Source organism: Planococcus citri, chromosome 5, assembly GCF_950023065.1.
Source record: "Planococcus citri chromosome 5, ihPlaCitr1.1, whole genome shotgun sequence".
In the NCBI taxonomy this organism is placed as follows: Eukaryota; Metazoa; Arthropoda; class Insecta; order Hemiptera; family Pseudococcidae; genus Planococcus; species Planococcus citri.
This window is the reverse complement of record NC_088681.1, coordinates 11,270,772-11,290,278: the sequence shown is the minus strand read 5'-3', so window position 1 is coordinate 11,290,278 and position 19,507 is coordinate 11,270,772. Positions and strand designations below refer to the sequence as shown.

At 35.1% G+C, this 19,507-nt stretch overlaps 4 protein-coding genes and 1 long non-coding RNA gene across 6 annotated transcripts in view; 2 read left to right on the top strand and 3 right to left on the bottom strand.

Annotated features, from left to right (window-relative positions):
* The window catches only part of alpha-Man-Ia (alpha-Mannosidase class I a), a 67,940-nt gene extending 58,917 nt beyond the window's left edge, over positions 1 to 9,023 (bottom strand). The window contains exon 1 of the mRNA XM_065365221.1: positions 8,100 to 9,023. Within this exon, the coding sequence (XP_065221293.1) occupies positions 8,100 to 8,687 (588 nt within the window). The 5' untranslated portion in view covers positions 8,688 to 9,023. The remainder of the gene's footprint in view (positions 1 to 8,099) is intronic.
* Positions 9,024 to 9,214: 191 nt separating this feature from the next.
* LOC135846244 (uncharacterized protein C1orf131) lies at positions 9,215 to 10,118 on the bottom strand. Of its 2 annotated transcripts, none has more exons than XM_065365228.1 (2): positions 9,507 to 10,118; positions 9,215 to 9,426 (listed from the first exon to the last, which is right to left on the bottom strand). In XM_065365228.1, exon 1 carries the CDS (start codon positions 9,992 to 9,994, stop codon positions 9,527 to 9,529), a length of 468 nt encoding a protein of 155 aa, XP_065221300.1. In that variant the 5' UTR covers positions 9,995 to 10,118; the 3' UTR covers positions 9,215 to 9,426; positions 9,507 to 9,526. The 2 variants fall into 2 exon arrangements, with proteins under 2 accessions (XP_065221300.1, XP_065221299.1); XM_065365227.1 differs by having other exon boundaries at positions 9,502 to 10,117.
* A 130-nt stretch (positions 10,119 to 10,248) lies between these two features.
* On the top strand, positions 10,249 to 12,855 carry LOC135846242 (ADP-ribosylation factor-like protein 13B). Its single transcript, XM_065365225.1, has 8 exons — positions 10,249 to 10,453; positions 10,526 to 10,596; positions 10,681 to 10,814; positions 10,891 to 11,006; positions 11,071 to 11,241; positions 11,320 to 11,521; positions 11,585 to 11,747; positions 11,816 to 12,855. Exons 1-8 carry the CDS (start codon positions 10,404 to 10,406, stop codon positions 12,160 to 12,162), a joined length of 1,254 nt encoding a protein of 417 aa, XP_065221297.1. The 5' UTR covers positions 10,249 to 10,403; the 3' UTR covers positions 12,163 to 12,855.
* Positions 12,856 to 13,188: 333 nt separating this feature from the next.
* Positions 13,189 to 16,014, bottom strand: Nup44A (nuclear pore complex protein Nup44A). Its single transcript, XM_065365226.1, has 6 exons — positions 14,803 to 16,014; positions 14,563 to 14,719; positions 14,233 to 14,491; positions 13,928 to 14,164; positions 13,687 to 13,847; positions 13,189 to 13,613 (listed from the first exon to the last, which is right to left on the bottom strand). The coding sequence occupies exons 1-6, from the start codon at positions 14,911 to 14,913 to the stop codon at positions 13,450 to 13,452; spliced, it is 1,089 nt and encodes a 362-aa protein (XP_065221298.1). The 5' UTR covers positions 14,914 to 16,014; the 3' UTR covers positions 13,189 to 13,449.
* A 233-nt stretch (positions 16,015 to 16,247) lies between these two features.
* Positions 16,248 to 17,415, top strand: LOC135847299 (uncharacterized). The gene is made up of 3 exons (XR_010559137.1): positions 16,248 to 16,325; positions 16,433 to 16,520; positions 16,644 to 17,415. It is a non-coding gene; the product is annotated as an uncharacterized LOC135847299 (long non-coding RNA).
* Positions 17,416 to 19,507: the final 2,092 nt, after the last annotated feature.

Genomic DNA, 19,507 nt, shown 5'->3' with positions numbered 1-19,507 from the left:
AAAATTCTAAAACCAGAAAGGAACTGGAAAAATTCAAAAGTTGATTGAAAAAAGGAAAAGAACGAATTTCTGAAAATTTTGGCAAAAAAACAAGACAGAACCAGAAAAGGGACGTCCTAAGCAGGACTGTTTGGCATTATGGTAAATTATTTTCAAGAGCAAAAAAAACACCAGACATGATGGCATTATTCTTGTTGAAATTCAAGACATATTTCAAAAACTCATAAAATCAGAATTCTTGAGAATCTGAGAAAAAAAAAATGTTGAATTAAGAAAATTCAATTATTTTTAAAAAAAACTGAAAAAAGGTAAAAAAAACTTGAATAAGTAAATATTTTTTTTAAAAATTAGCAAACTTTGGGTATTTTTTTTTTGAAAGAATTGTATTTTTTCGATACTACTTCATTCAAGTTCATAACGAAAAAAAATTTCAAAAAAATGAAAATAATTTTTTCTGAATTTTAAGATATAGAAAAACTTTACGTCAGACGTTTTAAAATAGAAAAAAATTTAGGCTCCTTTTTCAAAATCGACACTTCATACTCTCCAGTAAAAAGTATCTATGACTCGAAGCTCTCCTCTCAAAGGTCAAATTACACCTATTTCGTCTCTGGTTTCGCAAAGGAGACTCAAATCGTCCAGCTCTCCGACAATAAACACGCATCGTACGAGCCTCCAGACTCGAGTAACTTTCCCATCAACCAGTTGTCCTAGGTATATCACACAATCATCCATTTCTTCGCTCTCTGGTCTCTGCTCAAAGTCTACAATCTACATTCGTCTAGTACTCGTATGTATCTGTATCTGTACTCGACCAATGCCACACCGTTGGCGCCCTTTAATAATGTAATTACACGAGAACACGACTAGATTCCGCGTTGCTTCGCATAATGAAAAAAAATCTAAACCGTAACTCGAGACAAATACTACAAATACGAGTAGAAAAAGAATAACGCCACCAAAACACCAACATTCCAGTCGTTTTATCCCATAAATGTTGAAACAAACAGAGTCGCGTCGGGGCAGAAAAAAAATATCCGAGCCAACTCGCCGATAAAGTAACGAAAGACACGCGGTAAATTAGGAGATGAAATTCTTCAACGAAAGAGCGCACACAGTATACTTCTCTACTTATCCTATACTTTATATACTTAATAGGTAAAGAAATGACAGGGGAGGAAAAAAGGCCAGCGAAACCTCGAGTCTCGAGTCCGCAGAGTCATACATGTAAAAAGACAGAAAGAAAAAAACAATTCGCGTACGTCGACTGGAATTACTTACTCCAGTGGACTCGTGAAGAAAAAAAAATCCTTCTCAGGACCGGTCCCGTATACGTAAGTTTTAATTACAGCGTCGTAATATCAAATGGTAACAAACACAGAGAGCATTTTGGAATGCGGATGACACATAACTTGAAAAGAGTAAATTAAATTTATACGTTGCGAACGAGAGTACTCGTACATATAAAATACAAATACATACGTAAGAAGAAAAAAAAACCACATCTCGATCTCCAGTAAGAAAGATTTATACACAATCGACAATCGAATGCCGGCGTATTTGTCTTAATTCTTCATAATTGCGCATGTTTGCTAGTCGTCGTCGTATCAATGTAGTATGTACTTTTGAGCGTACTTTCCTTGGACGAAAAATACCAATTAATAAATGAGTCGCAGGAGGTTTGGCTTCTTTTTTTTTTCATCCTTCAGCACGGTTCGCCGAAACGAGTAATGTGAAGTTTGAAGGAAAAAAAAAATATTCGTGTTTGAAAACCAGCGCCAACATGACAGATGATATGTGAAGTAACAAGTATTACGATTCGTAGCACTCTGTTATGCCTGAGTAGTGGCCGATCCAAGTGATGGCGTTCTCGTTCTGCTTCTGCGATCGCAGAATTTCACGAAACGGCGGAGGATTATTGGGAAATATGCAAATGAATGGAAAACGAGTCAATTTTTTCGTCAAACGTTCAACATTGGTTCGCAAAGTGTACGAGTATCAATGAATTCGATCAATGGTGAATGAAAAACGTCGTTGAAGGAACGATTCTTTTTTTTTGAAATGAAGAATTCGTTCGTGAACGTCTGAATCTCTGTTATGATACGGATTATGAACGTCAATAAATCGTGAGGTACCCAACAGAAATAATGGCATTAAATTGCCAAATAATACCGCTCTCAATAATAATGTCATTGGGCACGATATGGTTGAAAAATCAATTCATCGTTCGCGAACGATTGAATCATTTAGTGTTTTCGTTCAAGAGTAGAATTATGTTGATAGCAACTGAAAAAAATTTAGAATAATTATGATAAAAAATTCACATCGCGCAGAATCAACGAATCATTCGTGAACGATTCTATGCTGCAGAATCGTTTGTGAACGATTCACTCAAAAATGATATAAAAATATCTATAAAAAATATTATTCAAAAATGAGCGAAAATATGATGAAAACTTTACATCAAACCGAATCACTGAATCAGTTTTGAATGATTCACTTGCAAAGAAGTCGTTCGCGAACGATTCACTTGTGAATGCGTTTATTTATCAACGAAGAGTTGAATTTTCTTGATAAGACGATTAGACAGGAGTAGAATTGATTTGAAAAATAATCAAGAAAAAGAAAATAACATCGAATTTATGGATTCGCTCGAACGTTCAATTCATCGTTCGCGAACTACAGATTCACTTCGTAATTCATGTTGATTAGATGAATACAAAATTATTTTATTGCAATGCAACTGAAAAAAAAGAAGAGAAAAAAGTAAAATATGACGAAAATTTAGACTGACTGAATCGTTTCGTTCACGAAGGTATCGAATCATTCGCGAACGATTCGTTTGAAAGTTCAATTCTTAGTCCGCAAACGACTGAATCACTTCTTTAGTAACCTTAAATAGAAAATTATTTCTCAAACGAATGAAAAAAAAAAAGGGAATAATGATGTCAGTCGGAACAATTTTCGTAGATTCGAATCGTTCGTGAACGATTGATTCGAGAATGAGTCACGAATTCGTTTGAGAAATTTTACAGTACACTTGAGTGCTGTGAAAGTGAACCGAAAAAAACCACAACGTAAGATGCAACAATATGAATCACAAAAATCAAGTCGTTCGCGAACGATTTACTTTCTGTTTGCGTTCGTTCGCGAAGAGTCGACTTACCACACAAAAACTCGAACTGGAAACGGTCCAGAATTATTCAAAATTGAAAAATAAATTTGAAAATAATCAAGTAATAGATCTGGACATTAAATCGTTCGCGAACGATTCACACAATATAGATGAACTGAATCGTTCCTGAATGACCACATGGTTTAAATAAATACTTTGAACAGAAAAACTCTTTCCATCGAGAATTTTACTTATGCTTAAAAAATTGGGATAACTGGTTTCAATTCAGATAAAAAATTTCAAGGATGAAACGATTCTTTTTTTAAGATCTTCGTTCGTGAACGATTGAATCGTTTACACAAATACCAGCAGTACCAGCACATCCATGAATGTGGAAAAGAAACGAGTGAAACCACGGCGAAACTGTATAACAGAAGAATCAGGATCACAAATAGTAAGAAGTTCGCGAACGATTCACTAAAAATTAATGTTTTCCAACGTTAAGTAAAAAGTAAAATAATGTACTACAAAAGAAAAAGAAAAAAAAAAAAAAAAAAAAAAAAAACATAGCTTGATTCAATAATATTTAAAAGAAAGTACAAGACTATCAAGTAATGGATGTAACATCAGATCGTTCGCGAACGATTCATTCAAAACTAAACTAGGTAATTGGTTCCTGAATGACCAAATCAACTAAATGTCTTTGAAAACAATGCTGAAAAAGAAAATCATAAAGTCGTTCACGAACGATTCATTCTGAAACGTGAACTGAATCGTTCCTGAACGACCAAAATGTCTTAAAAAATGAATCCTATGAATAGAAAAACTGCTTCCATTGAGAATGGGAATTGCTTATGCATAAAAAATTGGAATAACTGATGATCCTTAACTGAATTTCAAGCCTTCAAGGATGAAACGATTCTTTTCATGAATCGTTCGCGAACGAGTAATTTAGAAACACACAAACTCGTTCCTGAACGATCGAATGTCTCCACAAATGATTACCTATGCATAAAAATTGGGATCTAGATTGAATTTCAAGGACGAAACGATTCTTTTCAAGAGTCGTTCGCTCATGAACGATTGAATCGTTTACATAAAAAAACTGTTCTTCATAGACAGCAGATCCATGAATGATGAATAAAAAATAGAAACATGTAAAACTGCATGACAAAACAATCAAGCAAAATCCAAGTAGTTCGCGAATGATTTACATACTTGAAACGAACGTGTTCAAACGCAAAGATCGAATCACCACCAAAAAACAAACAGAAAATGGCTCGGGTTTATTTACGTTAAAAATAAAATAGAATACCATCAAATTATGGGATGTGACATCAAGTCGTTCGCGAACGATTCATTTTGAAACAAACAAACTCGTTCCTGAACGATCGAATGTGTTCACAAACGATTACCTATGCATAAAAATAGGGATAAATGATCCTAGATTGAATTTCAAGGATAAAACGATTTTTTCTAAAGTCGTTCGTTCGTGAACGACTGAATCGTTTACATAAAAAAACAGCTGTTCTTGATAGACAGCAGCTCCATGAATGATTGATATTGATAAATAGAAAATAGAAACGGGTAAAACTGCATGACAAAACAATCAAGCAAGAACCAAGTAGTTCGCGAATGATTTACTTGAAATGAACGTGTTCGAACGCGAAGATCGAATCACCACCAAAAAACAAACAGAAAATGACTCGGATTTATTCACGTTGAAAAGAAAATAGAAGACCATCAAATTATGGGACGTGACATCAAGTCGTTCGCGAACGATTCATTTAGAAACAAACAAACTCGTTCCTGAACGACCGAATCTCTTCACAAATGAATCTTTTGAATGCAAAAATCCACTTCCATTGGGAATGATGTTCAAAAAGTAAATTAACTGGTCTTGAATTTTAAATTTTGATGAACGAAAGATTCTCTTTTCAATTCGTTCATTTCGTTCTCTCAGGAATTACTGAATTGTGTCACAAAAACTGTTCTTCTTGACAGCTAGTAGATCCATGAACATGAACAGAAACGAGTAAAACTGCATGACAAAACAATCAGGCGAAGTCCAAGCAGTTCGCGAACGATTCACTCGAGATGAACATGTTCAAACGCAAAGAGTCGAATCACAGAAAAAAAAGAAAAGAAAATGGCTCAGATTCATTTAGGTTTAAAAGAAGAAAGTAGAAGATCATTGAGTAATGAGACTTGACAACAAGTCGTTCGCGAATGATTCACTTAGAAACAAACAAAATCGTTCTTAACTACCAGATCTTTTTACAAATGAATCTTTTGAATGTAAAACGCCACTTCCAGTTCCTCCATCAAGAACGATGTACAGAAAATGAAGTTGACTGATCCTAAATTGAATTCCAATGAACGAGATTCTCTTAGTCTTTTCAAGTCGTTCACTCGTGAATTACTGAATTATGAATTGTTTACACTCAAAAATTTACTCGAATGTCAGCATAATTCACTGCTGTGAAAGTAAAACATGTAAAACTCGAAGATACTATAAAACAAAATAACAGAAGTCAAGTCGTTCGTGAACGATTCACTAGAAAATTACCCTCATCATGGTCAATGTAATAAGGTCATAAATCCTTCATCAAAAAAATGTCTTTCTACAACAATTCTACTCAATATTTCCGGGTCCCGAACCTTAATAAAACCAATCTGAAGATTAATCATTCGCGAACGACTAATGTGACCAGGATCGTCCTGACAACTTTTATTAGATATTGCTCAGAAAATACATCTAAAAAATTTTATCGTAGAATTTCACGAGAATTCGTTCGCGAATGATCCACTTAAGAATCAATTTTAACATTTCACAAATGATCCCAAGAGGCTAAGATGATAGTTCAAGAACAAATGAATCATTTTTCACAATAGATAGGTATTCGTACAGGGAAAAGGAAATCAAGTAGTAACCATTTCAGATCGACCAATTCCGAAATCACTCGTTCAAAACACATTTCAATGCAACGATCATCGTAAATCCGTCAATTTCACTCGAACAATCACAAAATCCATACTCATTCTTCCAACCAAATGTCAAGTTGCCTCTTCCTCCTTCCAATTCATTGAAAAATTTTGACGCCGAACTGTCATAAATAGGCACATGTAACACTATCCAATCTGCGATCTCATTACAGTGAGATTGTTTCGGTTGAATGAATCCACTAGTCAGCGGCCAAGTTCATCGAAATCAAGAGAGCACAAGCACACCGAGAGAGCGTCGATCGTATCAACAATTTTTTATTACTTCCTCTTTCAGTACACCATCCAGGAGGAGAAGTAGACTCGAGGGGGGGGGGGGGGGGGTGTTGTCACGTAAAGCGTAGCGCAATTACTGAAATTCTCTATTCGATATGTACCGTAATACGTATACTCGGCTCGATTTGATTATATTATTCTACATAGTGAAATTTCCAACTCTTCGTATATTCTCTCTAATTGAGTTTATAATCTTATATTCTTCGTTGTCGTTGAACGATTCAAATAGGGAAAAAAATCGCATCCGAGACAGACAGAGAGGTACGGTCACATGGCCACGTTAATTGAGCTCGTCCTCCTGTCACAAGAAGCGAAAACCATCTCCGGCGTGTATATTATACGAGTATAGAAAGCGATCATTATAGCTTTATTCGCCGACCATGAGTCTTCTTGGGCGTGAAATTTTCGGGAGAAATTCGGCACTTCATAAGAGCGTGGAAAAATCCAGCCTATTATTAAACGACGATGGTCCGAACCACAGCTGAGCTAGCTGAGCTAGCTGAGCCAGGACCTATCGTGGTGCCCTGATCCGAGCCAGTAGAGAAATCGAAACTTCCGTTCGAAGCTGTGTGGCAAATTACCGACGTGTGGGATGCATTTTTTTCTCCTGATAGACTCGTACTGGTATAATTCATTTTTTTAAATATTCTAATGAGCTCCTCCTTTCAGGTACCCACTCGCTCTGCGTGAATTTCCGCGCCATTCGGTCGTCTTAATTCTTAATCACAGCCAAGAAAAACCTAATCTAGTAAGGATGGATTTTGCATCGCTACGTGGCTCGAATATGGCTTGAAATTGCGAAACCAAAGTTCAAATGGACTACTTCGTAAGCTCTTTATGTCGTTTGGAAATTGTACAAGGGTAATGCGAATATACTGCTTTTTGTTCCATTTTCAACTCGTAAAATGGCCAGGCCAGTTGAACGATCGATAAGAGCTGCCGTTCAAACGACTCTACGATGATTTTAACGACTAACCGACGTAGAAAATATAAATTTAATATCGAGACAAGGTTCAGAATGCTTATCACTAATACAGTTCGTTCGTTAATATTCAACCCATCGTCAATGCCAATCGTATCGATAAAAAATGCATAATTTGAAACGAAAAATTTCTCCCGAATTGCTCGATCGATCGACGCACGTGTTTCTACTTAAAATTCGCAGGAGTAACTTCAGCTTGGAGTAGAATTCAACAGTCAGCTCATCCCCGGGGACGCTCTCCAGGTGCCAAATTGAGCCACCCGAGTTGAATATTGAAAATTACATCGTTCGTTTGGCAACAGTATGGTCAATTTGTTGGATAATTTGAACGTCGATTTTCACTTTCGTTCGAATTCTAACGGATGACTGTGGCTTTAGAGCTTAAAAAGGCAGAACAATAAATATTAAATAACCGCAAAGATGCCGTTAATGACTACACAATTACACGCATCGACGAATAAAACAATTAACAGCATTACGATGGTGGCTAGATCATATGAGAATGCATACTTTCGATGTCTTTTGACCGTAACAATGAGCAAGTTTTTCATTCGGCGATGAAACTACGCTGGAACTGTTATAGCGGAGCAAAATCAAATATGTAACGTCATGGATATTGAAGATAAAACTAAACCGAGTACGAAGGTTTCATTTTCACATTCTAGAAGCAAACTATCTGGATAAAACCAATAAACTATGGAAGATGATTCATGGATAACTCACCTCGACCACTTTGTTGCGTTTCTGTCGTATATCTTCATCTTTATCTTCGCCTCCCACGACAACAGGGTAGTGTTGATTTTTAGCAGGAGGAATAGTGCCAACACTTTGGTCCCCTGTTTGAGGTTGTGGTCCAGGATTCACGCTTAGGCTGGAGCTTGGTACTTTATTTATCACAGCAATATCAGGTCGTTCTAAAACCTTCTGATTTCGTTGCTCTTCTTCGACAATCTTGGCTTGCAACTTTTGTCTATCTTCTAGTACGTGAGGATCTACCTCGTTGTGCGAATTATAATGTCGATTCAGGTTCCTGTTGCCTTTGACTTCTTCGGCAAAAGGAGGCGCTGGTATGAGTAAATCTGGGCCAGCTTCTTGTACGTGTTTGTAAACTTTATATACAGATTCTCTGGCACCGTAACTTGGTCGTAATTCTGGTAAGTAGAAAAAGGTACCGCAGAACATTAACACTAATGTACAGAATACGATGATGATTAAGTATCTCTCTTTGGATCTGAAAGGTTTCCGGCCCGAAGGCAAAGGAACACCGTTCAAGTATCGGTTATGCATTGATAATAAACTCTGCGCAGGCATTATTATTCACATGTTTTTACACCATAACAAACTACGCGCAAATTGAGGTACGAGTATGGTTTAAAAATTAAGTATCACGAATCGTCGACTAGATCGACTACATGTTACAATTCACATTTGACTACGGAGTATTTTAATTTTAGCATCGCGAACTGAGTACACGAACGGAGTATTTTCACGATTTCAAACACTTAGCACGTCATTTTTTCCACATTTAAATCGACGATATTACTCGCGAACGCGAAAATACCTTCACTACCGACCAACAAAAGAGATTTATGATGAACTGATTTTGATTTTTCATTTCCTAAAGATTTTTTTTCCGTTTTATGTTTAGAAAATTCTTTGTTAGATTCGTGTAGTTGCGAATTCCGCCATTTTTATTCGTCCTATTTTGTTTACCTATTTGAATTGGGGAGCGATTCTTGACGTTTTTGCGGTGAAAAAACTTGGCCTGGTGGTTTATCCGGGTGTCCACCGTGTTTTTGAAAAAATTTCTGCAAGAAAGCGAACGAAAATTTCGTATAAAAACCGAAACAATTTTATTCTTTACAATGTTAATAACAAAACCGATGCTTGAAACATCATAATTTATTGAAAACAATTCCTGTATAGGAAGCAGGTCGAATATGAGCAGCTATTTGCTGGACGTTTTGCTTTCCGAAGTTCCAAAAAGCGTTCACATCTTCACCAGATCGACGAGATCAGTCTTTCTCATTTTTACGACAAAGCTCAGAAGCTAAAACAGAAAACACGAACATTGAATAAACCTGTAAAACTACAGAAGATCTCATAACAAAAATACGAAGAATACCTTACTCCAAAATCCATCAAAATCATCATTTTCGTTTCACTTTTCCATAACTGTTCAAAATATCAACTTCTTTCTTCCTCGCTTTCTCTTCTTTCCTACGAGCGAATTTCTTCTTGTAGTGATTCAAAGATGATAGATTGCTACTTTCTTTAAGCATGGCTAAGCTAGCTTCCCTCTTCTGTCGTTTATCTTTTCTCAGCTGTTGTAAATCTTTGTAATTCTTGGCTTTTCTCTTATCTGGTTTAGCTCCTAGTTCGATAGCCATGGCTCTCATGGTTTTCTCTCTTTTATACTTGAAGAATCCGGTCATACCCAACTTGATGGCTTCGTTTCGAGCTTTCTTCATGTCGAATTCGTTCGTAGGTTGAGGTTTTTGCGAATACGAAGGGCTATTGATGTCTTTCTGTCTTTTCTCCGGCTTGTGATACGTTACTACTTCGACGTGACCGACGTTACGCAGTTTGGAACCGATTGTAGGCACAGCTTTATCCATTGTTGAGAGATTAAGGTTGCTGATGACACAGATATTTACATTTTAAACGAAGAAAAGTACGAAAAAAGTTCAAAAACTTCAAAAGTTGACAACTTTAGAAAAAAATCAAAATATTGCAACTTTTTTGGTCTTCCAGTGGCACGTGCTTATTTGGGGGTCGATTCTGAACTAATGAAAGGAACCATGCTGTACAAAAATTTTGTTTTGCAAGCCAAAAAATCTTTTTTTTGTAAATAAATAAATAAACAAAATTTTCAAATTTCTTGAAGAAAAAATCAAAAAAAATAATTTGAAAATCGGAAGAAAAAATTTAATAATTACAATTTAATTTGTCTTCTACTAGAAAAATGTCTTGAATAATGCATTCCGACTGTTCGTCACTTCAAGGAGAACTCAAAACAATGGAATTATGGGAAACTGTTGTTCATTATTTAGTAACAATAAATCCAAAAGGAACAAGTATGTCATTCAATTTATTATTAAAAACCGTCCTAAATACATTTCTATTTCATATATATTGAACATTTACAGGGATATCACAGTCATTTTGACCGGATTAGATGATTCCGGCAAAACAACCATGGCCAAACGACTGATTGGAGGTAGCTGAACCTTCCCTATGTAAAAGAGTAGTCATTTGTTTCTACGAACTGATAGTCGTTAATTGATTTTTTTCCTATTTTTAGAACCTGTGGAAAACGTTCTGAAGACGGTGGGATTTTCATTGATTAAGCTGCGTCATCATAAATACAACATTAGTTTGTACGATTTGGGAGGAAGCCCTCAAATTCGAGAAATATGGAGCAAATATTACATGGATGTGAGTGGTTTTTGAAGCAGTTTATGTTCAATGTGTTTTGACCACAGAATGATCATTGTATCGATGAATTTTTCAGGCTCATGGTGTGATTTATGTGGTAGATGCCAGTGATGTTGCTCGTTTACACGAATCTAAACTCGTATTCGCTAATTTATTATCGCACGAGAATATTTCCGGAAAACCAGTGCTCCTGTGAGTACATAATTTGTAAAAATCCTGCTCCATAAATATAACTCACGAATTATTGTCTTTTCAGACTGGCTAATAAACAAGATAAAGAAACTGCTCTCGATGAACTAGACGTTGTCGAACAACTGGATGTAGAATACATCGTGAACAAGTACAGGTGTCCAACCAGAGTAGAAATTTGTTCAGCTTTGAATCCAAATAATATTAAAATTGACTCCAGTATCATCAGTGGTTACAAGTAAATACTTTTGTAGCTGAAATTATGTTCAATTCGAAGCTCAAGTGTTACTGTTGTTTTTTCAATTTCTCTCTATAGGTGGCTTATTGATATAATTATCGAAAACTATAACGTGATCAATGATAGAGTTCAGGTAGATATGGCAAATTACGCCTTGCTCATTCAACAAGACAGAGACGAATGGAAAAAACGAGTCGAATCTTCCGAAGATAAAATCAATCCAGAAGATGAGCCAGTGTTGAAAAATGGGAATCCATTCGTACCTATTGATTCTTTAATCGTAAGTTAATTTAAACCTATTTCCTCGATGAAACAATCGATTACATTTTAATCCATGTTCTAGAAAAATAAACCATCCGATGCGAAAAGATCACGAAAAATTGAAAATCACTCGAAACACGATGATATAACTCCTAATAATACAGTAATACAAGTTAAACCAGCTAAAACCCCCATCAAAGGAGTACTCAACAGACAAGTATCTTCGATCAAGGATGCAGTCAGAGGTACATTCACGAATAATACAATCTCCCGCATTATTTACTTCACTTCTAACTCGATTTTCTTTTCATAGACCAAACTGAAAAACTCAATCAAAAATACCATCGACATAAAAAGAAATTCGTACGGTTTAATAAAACAGCTCCAATGCCAATGGATATTCTAATCAACAACGCAGCACAATCTCGTCTCACTGTCAACGTAGCTGTTTCTACTTCTAGTGCCAAAGCTCAACCGTCTATTCGAAATTATCTTCAGAACCGTCCTAAAACTGCACCTTCAAGACTGAATCCAATCAAGTTCAAAGAAGCAGCGTGGGATTTGGCTGCTCCGTTGGATAATGCTTCTAGTTCGAATGCTGAGATATTCACCGTTCACAAAGAGGCGTCTGATTCTGAGGATGTGGTTTCGTTTTTCTGAAATTTCATAATTTCTTCGATGTGTGGTAATCTAGTTCGTGTATTTTGAAGGGGAAGCTCAAAGTATTATCATTTATCTAGTCATTGTGTTAGTCAGTTTTTTATTTTTTTGAAATATTGAACGATTTTGAGGGATTCAAATTGTATTACATGTTCTTTTTTTTTATTTTTATATTTCGGTGCCTTATTTTTTTATACCAGTGGTATGTGTACCATATTTTATATATTGCACGTTTATTATTTTTATTTTTTAAAGCAATAAATACGTTTTCAAGTTTACTAATAATTTATTTAATTCTTTCAATCATCAGAAAGAAATCACATCGTTTGAAAATATTCGCTGTAGTTTGAAAAATTGAACTAGAGAATAATAAACTAAAGCCTGGAACGAATACTGATTTCTTAAATATATAAACTGGAACGAAAAGGAACAACGTAATAAGTAAATAATACTTTGGCACAGAAGACAGAATGAAATTTCATTCGTTTACATCGAAATGATTTTACTACATTAAAAAAATCTAACTATAGCCTAATTTGAATTGAACTAATCCCATCACAATGATTTGCCTTTTGCGAGGAAAATCTTCATCATATGGATTCGGATAAACTTGCAAGCTTGACCCTAGTTTAAAATAATCACGTAATTATTGAACTTTCTGTCAAAACTAGATTCTTAATGACTCATAGAAGTGAGCAATTGACCAACCAGATGTGCAGAAAATTGTTAGTTGATTTGCCAATTTGATCAGCATTAAATTCAGCGGTGCAAAGACACGACCCAAGGAGCATTCGTGACGGTTTACGAAGGTAAAATACGTATTTAGGTTTCATTTCCGAAGAGTTTAAAGTGATCGTTCGAACAAACCATACTCCCATGTGCTATAATCGACAATTACCAGGCAACAGTGCACATTACCAACACCGATTTTAACTGCTGAAGCGATCACTGTACAACTTTGTGCAATCAGTGAAGTCATTTTGCAAATTAAATGATACCATATTCGTCAATAACGAAGGAAAAGAAATTAAACCAACAATGTATTTTCTCACGTTCTTCTTTAGCTTGATTTACACGTAAAAATATCGAACAATGAAGAAAAAAACACCTCGTATGAATATGTTATTGTAGAGATAGAAAAGAAGATAAAAATAATAAAGTAAAATAACTACGACTATTCTTTTTTGAATCGTTAGCGCGACAGACGATACACAATATTATCTTTACGAATAACCGAGCACAAAATACAAACACTTTATAAGAGAGAGAGAAAAACCAGAACAGAAGCTAATGATTGGGTACTTGATTAGGATGGCTTATAGAGCCAAGTTTTAAGTACCTTGCTTTGGCTGGATTCGAAATAGAAGCTGCTGTTACACTCGCTGCAGCTGTATCAGACATACTTCCGTCGCCTTTCAGGACGGTTACACATTTCCAAAAATCTTTATCAGCTGTAAAACAAATTCATCGTTGTAGAAATCATATTCGAATGGATGGTTTCTAAAATTAAGGAATAGTACGTACATTTCCACAATCGAACACAGCCATCGTCACCGGAAGATGCTAAAATTGTTCCTAGAACATTCCACGAGACTCTCCAAACCGTATAGTTGTGGTCTTCGAACGTAGCCACGGTTGTGATTTCGTATTTACTCAGACTTCCTTGTACATTGGCCGAGTTTTCTCTGAAAAAAAAAAAAAAAATACGAAAATGTATTTCTTTTTTGCAGAAAAAAAAGTAAATCTTCAAGATGAAAATACTTACAATATCGGTTTCACTTTAACGATACGGACGTTTTTAGTAGCAATGGCTAATAAATGGAAAGATCTTCCCAAAGTAGGAGCGAACGTGATATCGTGAACAGCATCCAAACACTGAGGTACGGTTTCATTTATTTTGGAAAACCTACGAAACGCTTCGGTATATTCGTAAATAAGAACCTTAGGACCAGCGGTAACATTATTATCATCACTGCCAATGGCAACCAAAGGAACATGAGTCCTGCGAAACAAATTTTCCAAATTAGAACCGCTCCTACGAGACTGGAAAAACACACTTTGGATATTCACCTGTTGAACGAACTAGTCCAGGATAAACAACTGCAAGATAGTTTACTCGATACTTCGTGTTGGTGCGTCCATTGACTCAAATTCATTATATCGGGAGCTTCGTAGATTCTCAAAATACCATCGGACGAACAAGTGGTTAAAAACAGACCGATGGTTTTCGGCGTGAATCGAACATCGGTCACGGAAGTACGTGAATCTACTAGATTAGCTCTTCGAACCCATTGACGACCGCCACTTTCTTTCAAAATGTTCGGATCGACTGAAAATTCATTAAAAAATTAACCAATTTGTCTTGATATGAAAGTACAAGATCGCAGGAGACCGGCTTACTGATTTCTTCCCATATGGAAGCAGTTCGATCGAAAGAACAGGTAGCGATTACTTGGCCATATTCTGGATGTGCCCATGTCACTTTCCATACAGATCCACTATGAGCTTTCCAAGCTGCTGATAAACTCCAACTGCCGTGTTCATCTTGATCCCATATCTAAATCAAAACGTTTACTTTGAAATGCATATTCTGAAATCGGGTACTAGATTACCGTAACCGGTGCTGAGATCATTACGTACCTTCACAAACTGATCGCTGGAGCAAGTGGCCATTCGATCTCCGTAGTAATTATACGCGACATCGTGAATAAGATCTTTATGCTGAGCGTTAATTGTATGAGCTTCAAACATTCTGAAGTTTCGGCGGTCTTCGGTGGGAAATCTGCGTTTCGAAATGAACTTTTACTTCATTAGAATGGGCACTGTCTCGATAGATTTATACGTTTATCGCATATCAATGACTGCTGCAACTCGAGAAGATTCTATTAAACGAGAATTTTAATCGAATTAATTAATATTAAACCGTATTAAACGTAAAACTGACAGAAAATTAACAGCAAATTTGAAAACACGAAATAAAACCAATACCACCTATAGTAAAAGGCCTGAGCGCTGAATCGTTATCACCTTCTGACGTCACCACTAGTAGATGGCTCGATTGTGTTTACCATTTGAATTTTAACGTACATTTAAATGGCGAGTTCGTGAAATAGAGTAAAACTTTCGTTAAAAACGTTATTAAAATGATGACATTTTAATTAATATTCGTTCTAAAATGTGGTGTAGTGATGAGATATTGTTGTTTTCAACTACTGGCGGTGTTGGATTACTTTATTTTTGTACAAAAGTGAATTTTTCGCGATCTGTTTGTGTTGTGACATTGTGTGATTCGGATGTGTAGATATCTTGTGAAGTGAATAAAAATGAAAACTGATGTGTACTAGTGCCTGTGTTTTACTGGAATAACATCGCAGTGAAATGAATAGTGAACCATATAATCTAAAATGCGTTTTAAATCTGCATTGTGAATACAACCATCCAACTACAATGGATGGATAAGGTTATCTAATCAAGAATCAAGAAACCATCAACATCTCAAACCAATTAGATGATTTTAGTGGGATTTTGACAAGATTCGACGATTATTTAATTATATTTCACCAGTGAGTGTTGTATTATCCGCCAAAAGGTATAATTTTGTCAAGTTTATGTATAACTTTCATCTTTAATGTTGAAAAACAGTGTTGTTTATAACCTAATTTCTTCATTATTTTTCATTAAAATCATTCCTACATGATCATAAATTCATTATTCATGTAGATAAAATATGAAAAATAAAATTTTCGCAGGATTTAATTCGTTTGAGTGCATTTTTCATTCAATTCTATAGTGTATTATGATATGTTAGATACGTAAGTACTACCAAGTAGCGATGACGTCACAAAACAGCGCTCAGGCCTTTTACTATAGGTGGTATTGAATAAAACACAAACAATGCATGCATTGCATGCGTCAAAACGTCGAAACGTCAAAACACAAAAAAATTAAAACGTTCAAAAACAGTGTTACCAACTTACATCGCAAGAGCAAAAATTACCTTTTAATTTTTTTGAAAAGGGAAATTTTTTCGTCTGAAGTACTAAATTTCCCTTTCAAAATTAGCCAGGAACGCGGGAAATGGGGATTTTGAATTTCTTATCACTGATTTTCAAATTTATCAATCATATTTCGGAAAAGCTCTGAAAAATCTGATTCTGATTAGGGTATTATTTTATTCTCATTAATTAATGATGATGGAGTATTCAACGATAAAAAAAACCACTAAATGACTAAACCATATCATTCAAATTACGTTCTGTTTTGATTTCAGAAAGCTTCAAGAGTTCCAACTTTCAACTTTTCAGTGAGCCGGAAACTGCGGAAACATTGTAATTAATGAGCGATGAATCATGGAATCGGTAAATATTTCATTTAAAACGTTTAGTTTTGTATTCATTCGTTGGTATCTACTAATTCTCATTCTCGTACCTTTTTAATCATCATCAACGTTTGTCCACTTATAACTGTAATATTCTGTGCAGGTTAAACCAAGTTGAACGTGAAAGTATCAATTGATGGCATCTCATACTCATCCATGCACTTGAAAAACGAATAATTGAACGAAATGCAACTTCATATATTGCGGTTCAATTTACACTCAATTAATACCGCGTAACAATGAACTCAAAAGCACGATCGAGAGAAGAGAACGCGAATCAACGATGAATTCCTAAAATGCATAATCTCGCCACAAATTTCATATAATCTCGCCATTTTCATCGTGTTATTAAATTGCTATACAGAACATTCCAAATGCGAAAGGGTTCTTTGGGCTTAAAACATAACTTACTACGAAACCGCAAATAAGTTTTTGAGTCTAGTTGCACACTACGTGGGGTTATCATCAAGTTATTAATAGACTTGAAACATAATTTAGAACTCGATTTTATAGCAGCATAGCCGCAAACTTTCTAATGTATCCTTTATTGTTTACAGAATTGGTGTATTTCAGTTAAAGTGGTCATTTCAAGATGTATGTTAACTTTTATTGCTGCTCATTCGTATATCGTTTCGCTGTCATATTTAGTATTATTGTTATTATCTTTTATAATGGCTAATATTATACGTTTTCGTGGTGACTTTTAATAGGCTTACATGTCGTTTATTTTATAGCCTTATGTGTCGGTGTACTTATAGATTTTTCTTTTGTATCTACTTATGATTTTTAAAGTGTAGATGTTTCGTATGATGAGTTGTTTCAACTTTCAAATCTAAGGGTTTTTTCCTTTTCTTATAATAAACAGGATTAGCGTATACTTTCAACTTCATTTTGTTGCAGAATAGGTACTTGGAAGGTTTCAAGTGGTACCTACCTACAGCGTTGAAAGGGTTGAAAGGTGAACTTGGCACGCGGATGTATTTTCACTCTATTCCTTAATGTTTCCGTTTTGCAAATTCGCTTCTTTCTTATAATTACCGGGCGTATAAGATGATGGAATACGAGTAGATACCTAACTGGATTCGGCAATATATGCTAAGTAGTTGTCACTCATCTTTAAAACACATTTCACTTTTCCATTTTAAATAAAACATGAACGAGAGGGCGAAAGATAAATTTCCAATTCAAAATAGTTGTTAAACAAAAGCGCTCGACGAAGGTAGAACGAGAAGTATCTCGAATTGTAGGTAATATACGCAATAGGCTACGCTGCGAAATCTCCCTTCGTAAGTATATAGCGAAGAGCTAAACAATAGTTAAAATTGCTAATGTATTACAATAATTTTCTATTAAAACTTTTCTTTCTAATTTTTCGAAACGATTTTACGATTTACCAACTCATTTGCATGATTCCAATTTAAATATTTGGTGCAATCGTATCGTATATTAATTATACGTTGTAGGTTTGTATATAGGTACGAAAGCAGCTGGAGGATAAATATTATGTACTTTAGGTTTTCCTTTTCTATAGCGGTGTATTTGGTAGGTAGAAGTACTCTGTAGATGTGTCGATCACATAGTAGAACATCATTCGTGTTTTCTTGCCAACTTTCACATCAGATTAAGAAATTACAAATAACAAATTAATAAACGCTATACTTATAAAGGGTTGGGGATGTATAGAGACAGAGAGAACGAGTATCGTGTATCAAAGTGGAAGAGTTTCTAATTGGACGTGTACAACTTTTGACACGGTTCGTTCTCATCATCTTTTATCCATATAGCGAAACACAAAAGAGAGAGAAAAGGCATGCGGAGTGTCATAATTGTATTTATGTAGGTGTGTATTCGGTAGCGTATTCGTAATAAGTTTATCGTCATCGTTGCGTGTTGTTTGTTTTTGAACATCGGCGAGGAAAGTTTCATCGTGCCGGAAAGTAGTATTCTTGAGCTTTAATTTTATTAACGAAAACGAGATTATTTTGAAGGATTCCCATTCCCTGTGTGAAATATTCCGAAAGCTAAAACATTAATTAACAAAACTGATATGTAATGCCTCGAACACGGATGTAATTTCAATGTGGGTAACGCTTGTCTTTTACCTACTAGTGTAAAGACTAAAGACGTTATAAAACGAGGGTGATGAAGATGGAGATTAAAACTTTTGAGGAAATTGACACGAGCTCGTTGGATTGATCATGTTCTTATTTAGTTTAGAATTTAGATGCATAAATATTTATTCTAAATTTCTAAAGCGTCATGCTGATGCAGATGTAGCTAAGAAGTAAGAGTTGAAGGAAAATGAAGACTGAAGTAAGTAATCAACGATTCATTTATCTGTAATTCTGTAATTAAAAAATGAATAAAATAATTTGATAAATAATTAATAAAATATTGAAATATTTGAAATTAAAAATAAAAATTTATTTGAAAATAATTTAATTTTTGAAAAAAAATTGAGATAAAAAAAATTATCAATCAATAATTTGATTGGATACTTTCACTTTGATGAGTAACCTCTTGACGATGACGTCATCAATTCAATCAAAATGCAGCAAGCAGACAGGTGATTCATCCCTTTGATTCGATAATCTGTGGAATTCAGTTGAAATGAAAATGGCCGCGTGGGTAATTCTGTTCCTCGTTTGTCGCGTTAATTTTTCGTATAAATATCCTATTTTAATCGTCTAATGTCCCCGGAAATTAATTAATCGGTATTGTTGAACCTTTCAATCGATGATTACAATCGAATCTCGTGTAATTAGTGCTTTGGCGAGGTGTTTCAAGTGTATTGAATCATTTGAATCTCGGCTTTCGGTAGCGTATGTTCGTTGAAATTATTCGATCGTTTTCCTATTCGTGATTCTTTTTGCATCGTTTAATCGGTTATGCGATCTTGTGATTGTGAAATGGTGTTAGTGAAGTGTGATCTAGTGTAGTGAAATGATACGTGAAGTGTGATCTTCG

Coding starts and splice junctions, on each gene's coding strand:
- LOC135846242 (XM_065365225.1), top strand. CDS start 10,404: ATGGGAAACTGTTGTTCATTATTTAGTAACAATAAATCCAAAAGGAAC. Junction 10,454..10,525: donor AATAAATCCAAAAGGAACAA/GTATGTCATTCA, acceptor GAACATTTACAG/GGATATCACAGTCATTTTGA. Junction 11,242..11,319: donor AGTATCATCAGTGGTTACAA/GTAAATACTTTT, acceptor TTCTCTCTATAG/GTGGCTTATTGATATAATTA.
- Nup44A (XM_065365226.1), bottom strand. CDS start 14,913: ATGTTTGAAGCTCATACAATTAACGCTCAGCATAAAGATCTTATTCAC. Junction 13,848..13,927: donor GTTAAAGTGAAACCGATATT/GTAAGTATTTTC, acceptor TTTTTTTTTCAG/AGAAAACTCGGCCAATGTAC. Junction 13,614..13,686: donor CTGTGTTCGATTGTGGAAAT/GTACGTACTATT, acceptor TTTGTTTTACAG/CTGATAAAGATTTTTGGAAA.
- LOC135846244 (XM_065365228.1), bottom strand. CDS start 9,994: ATGGATAAAGCTGTGCCTACAATCGGTTCCAAACTGCGTAACGTCGGT.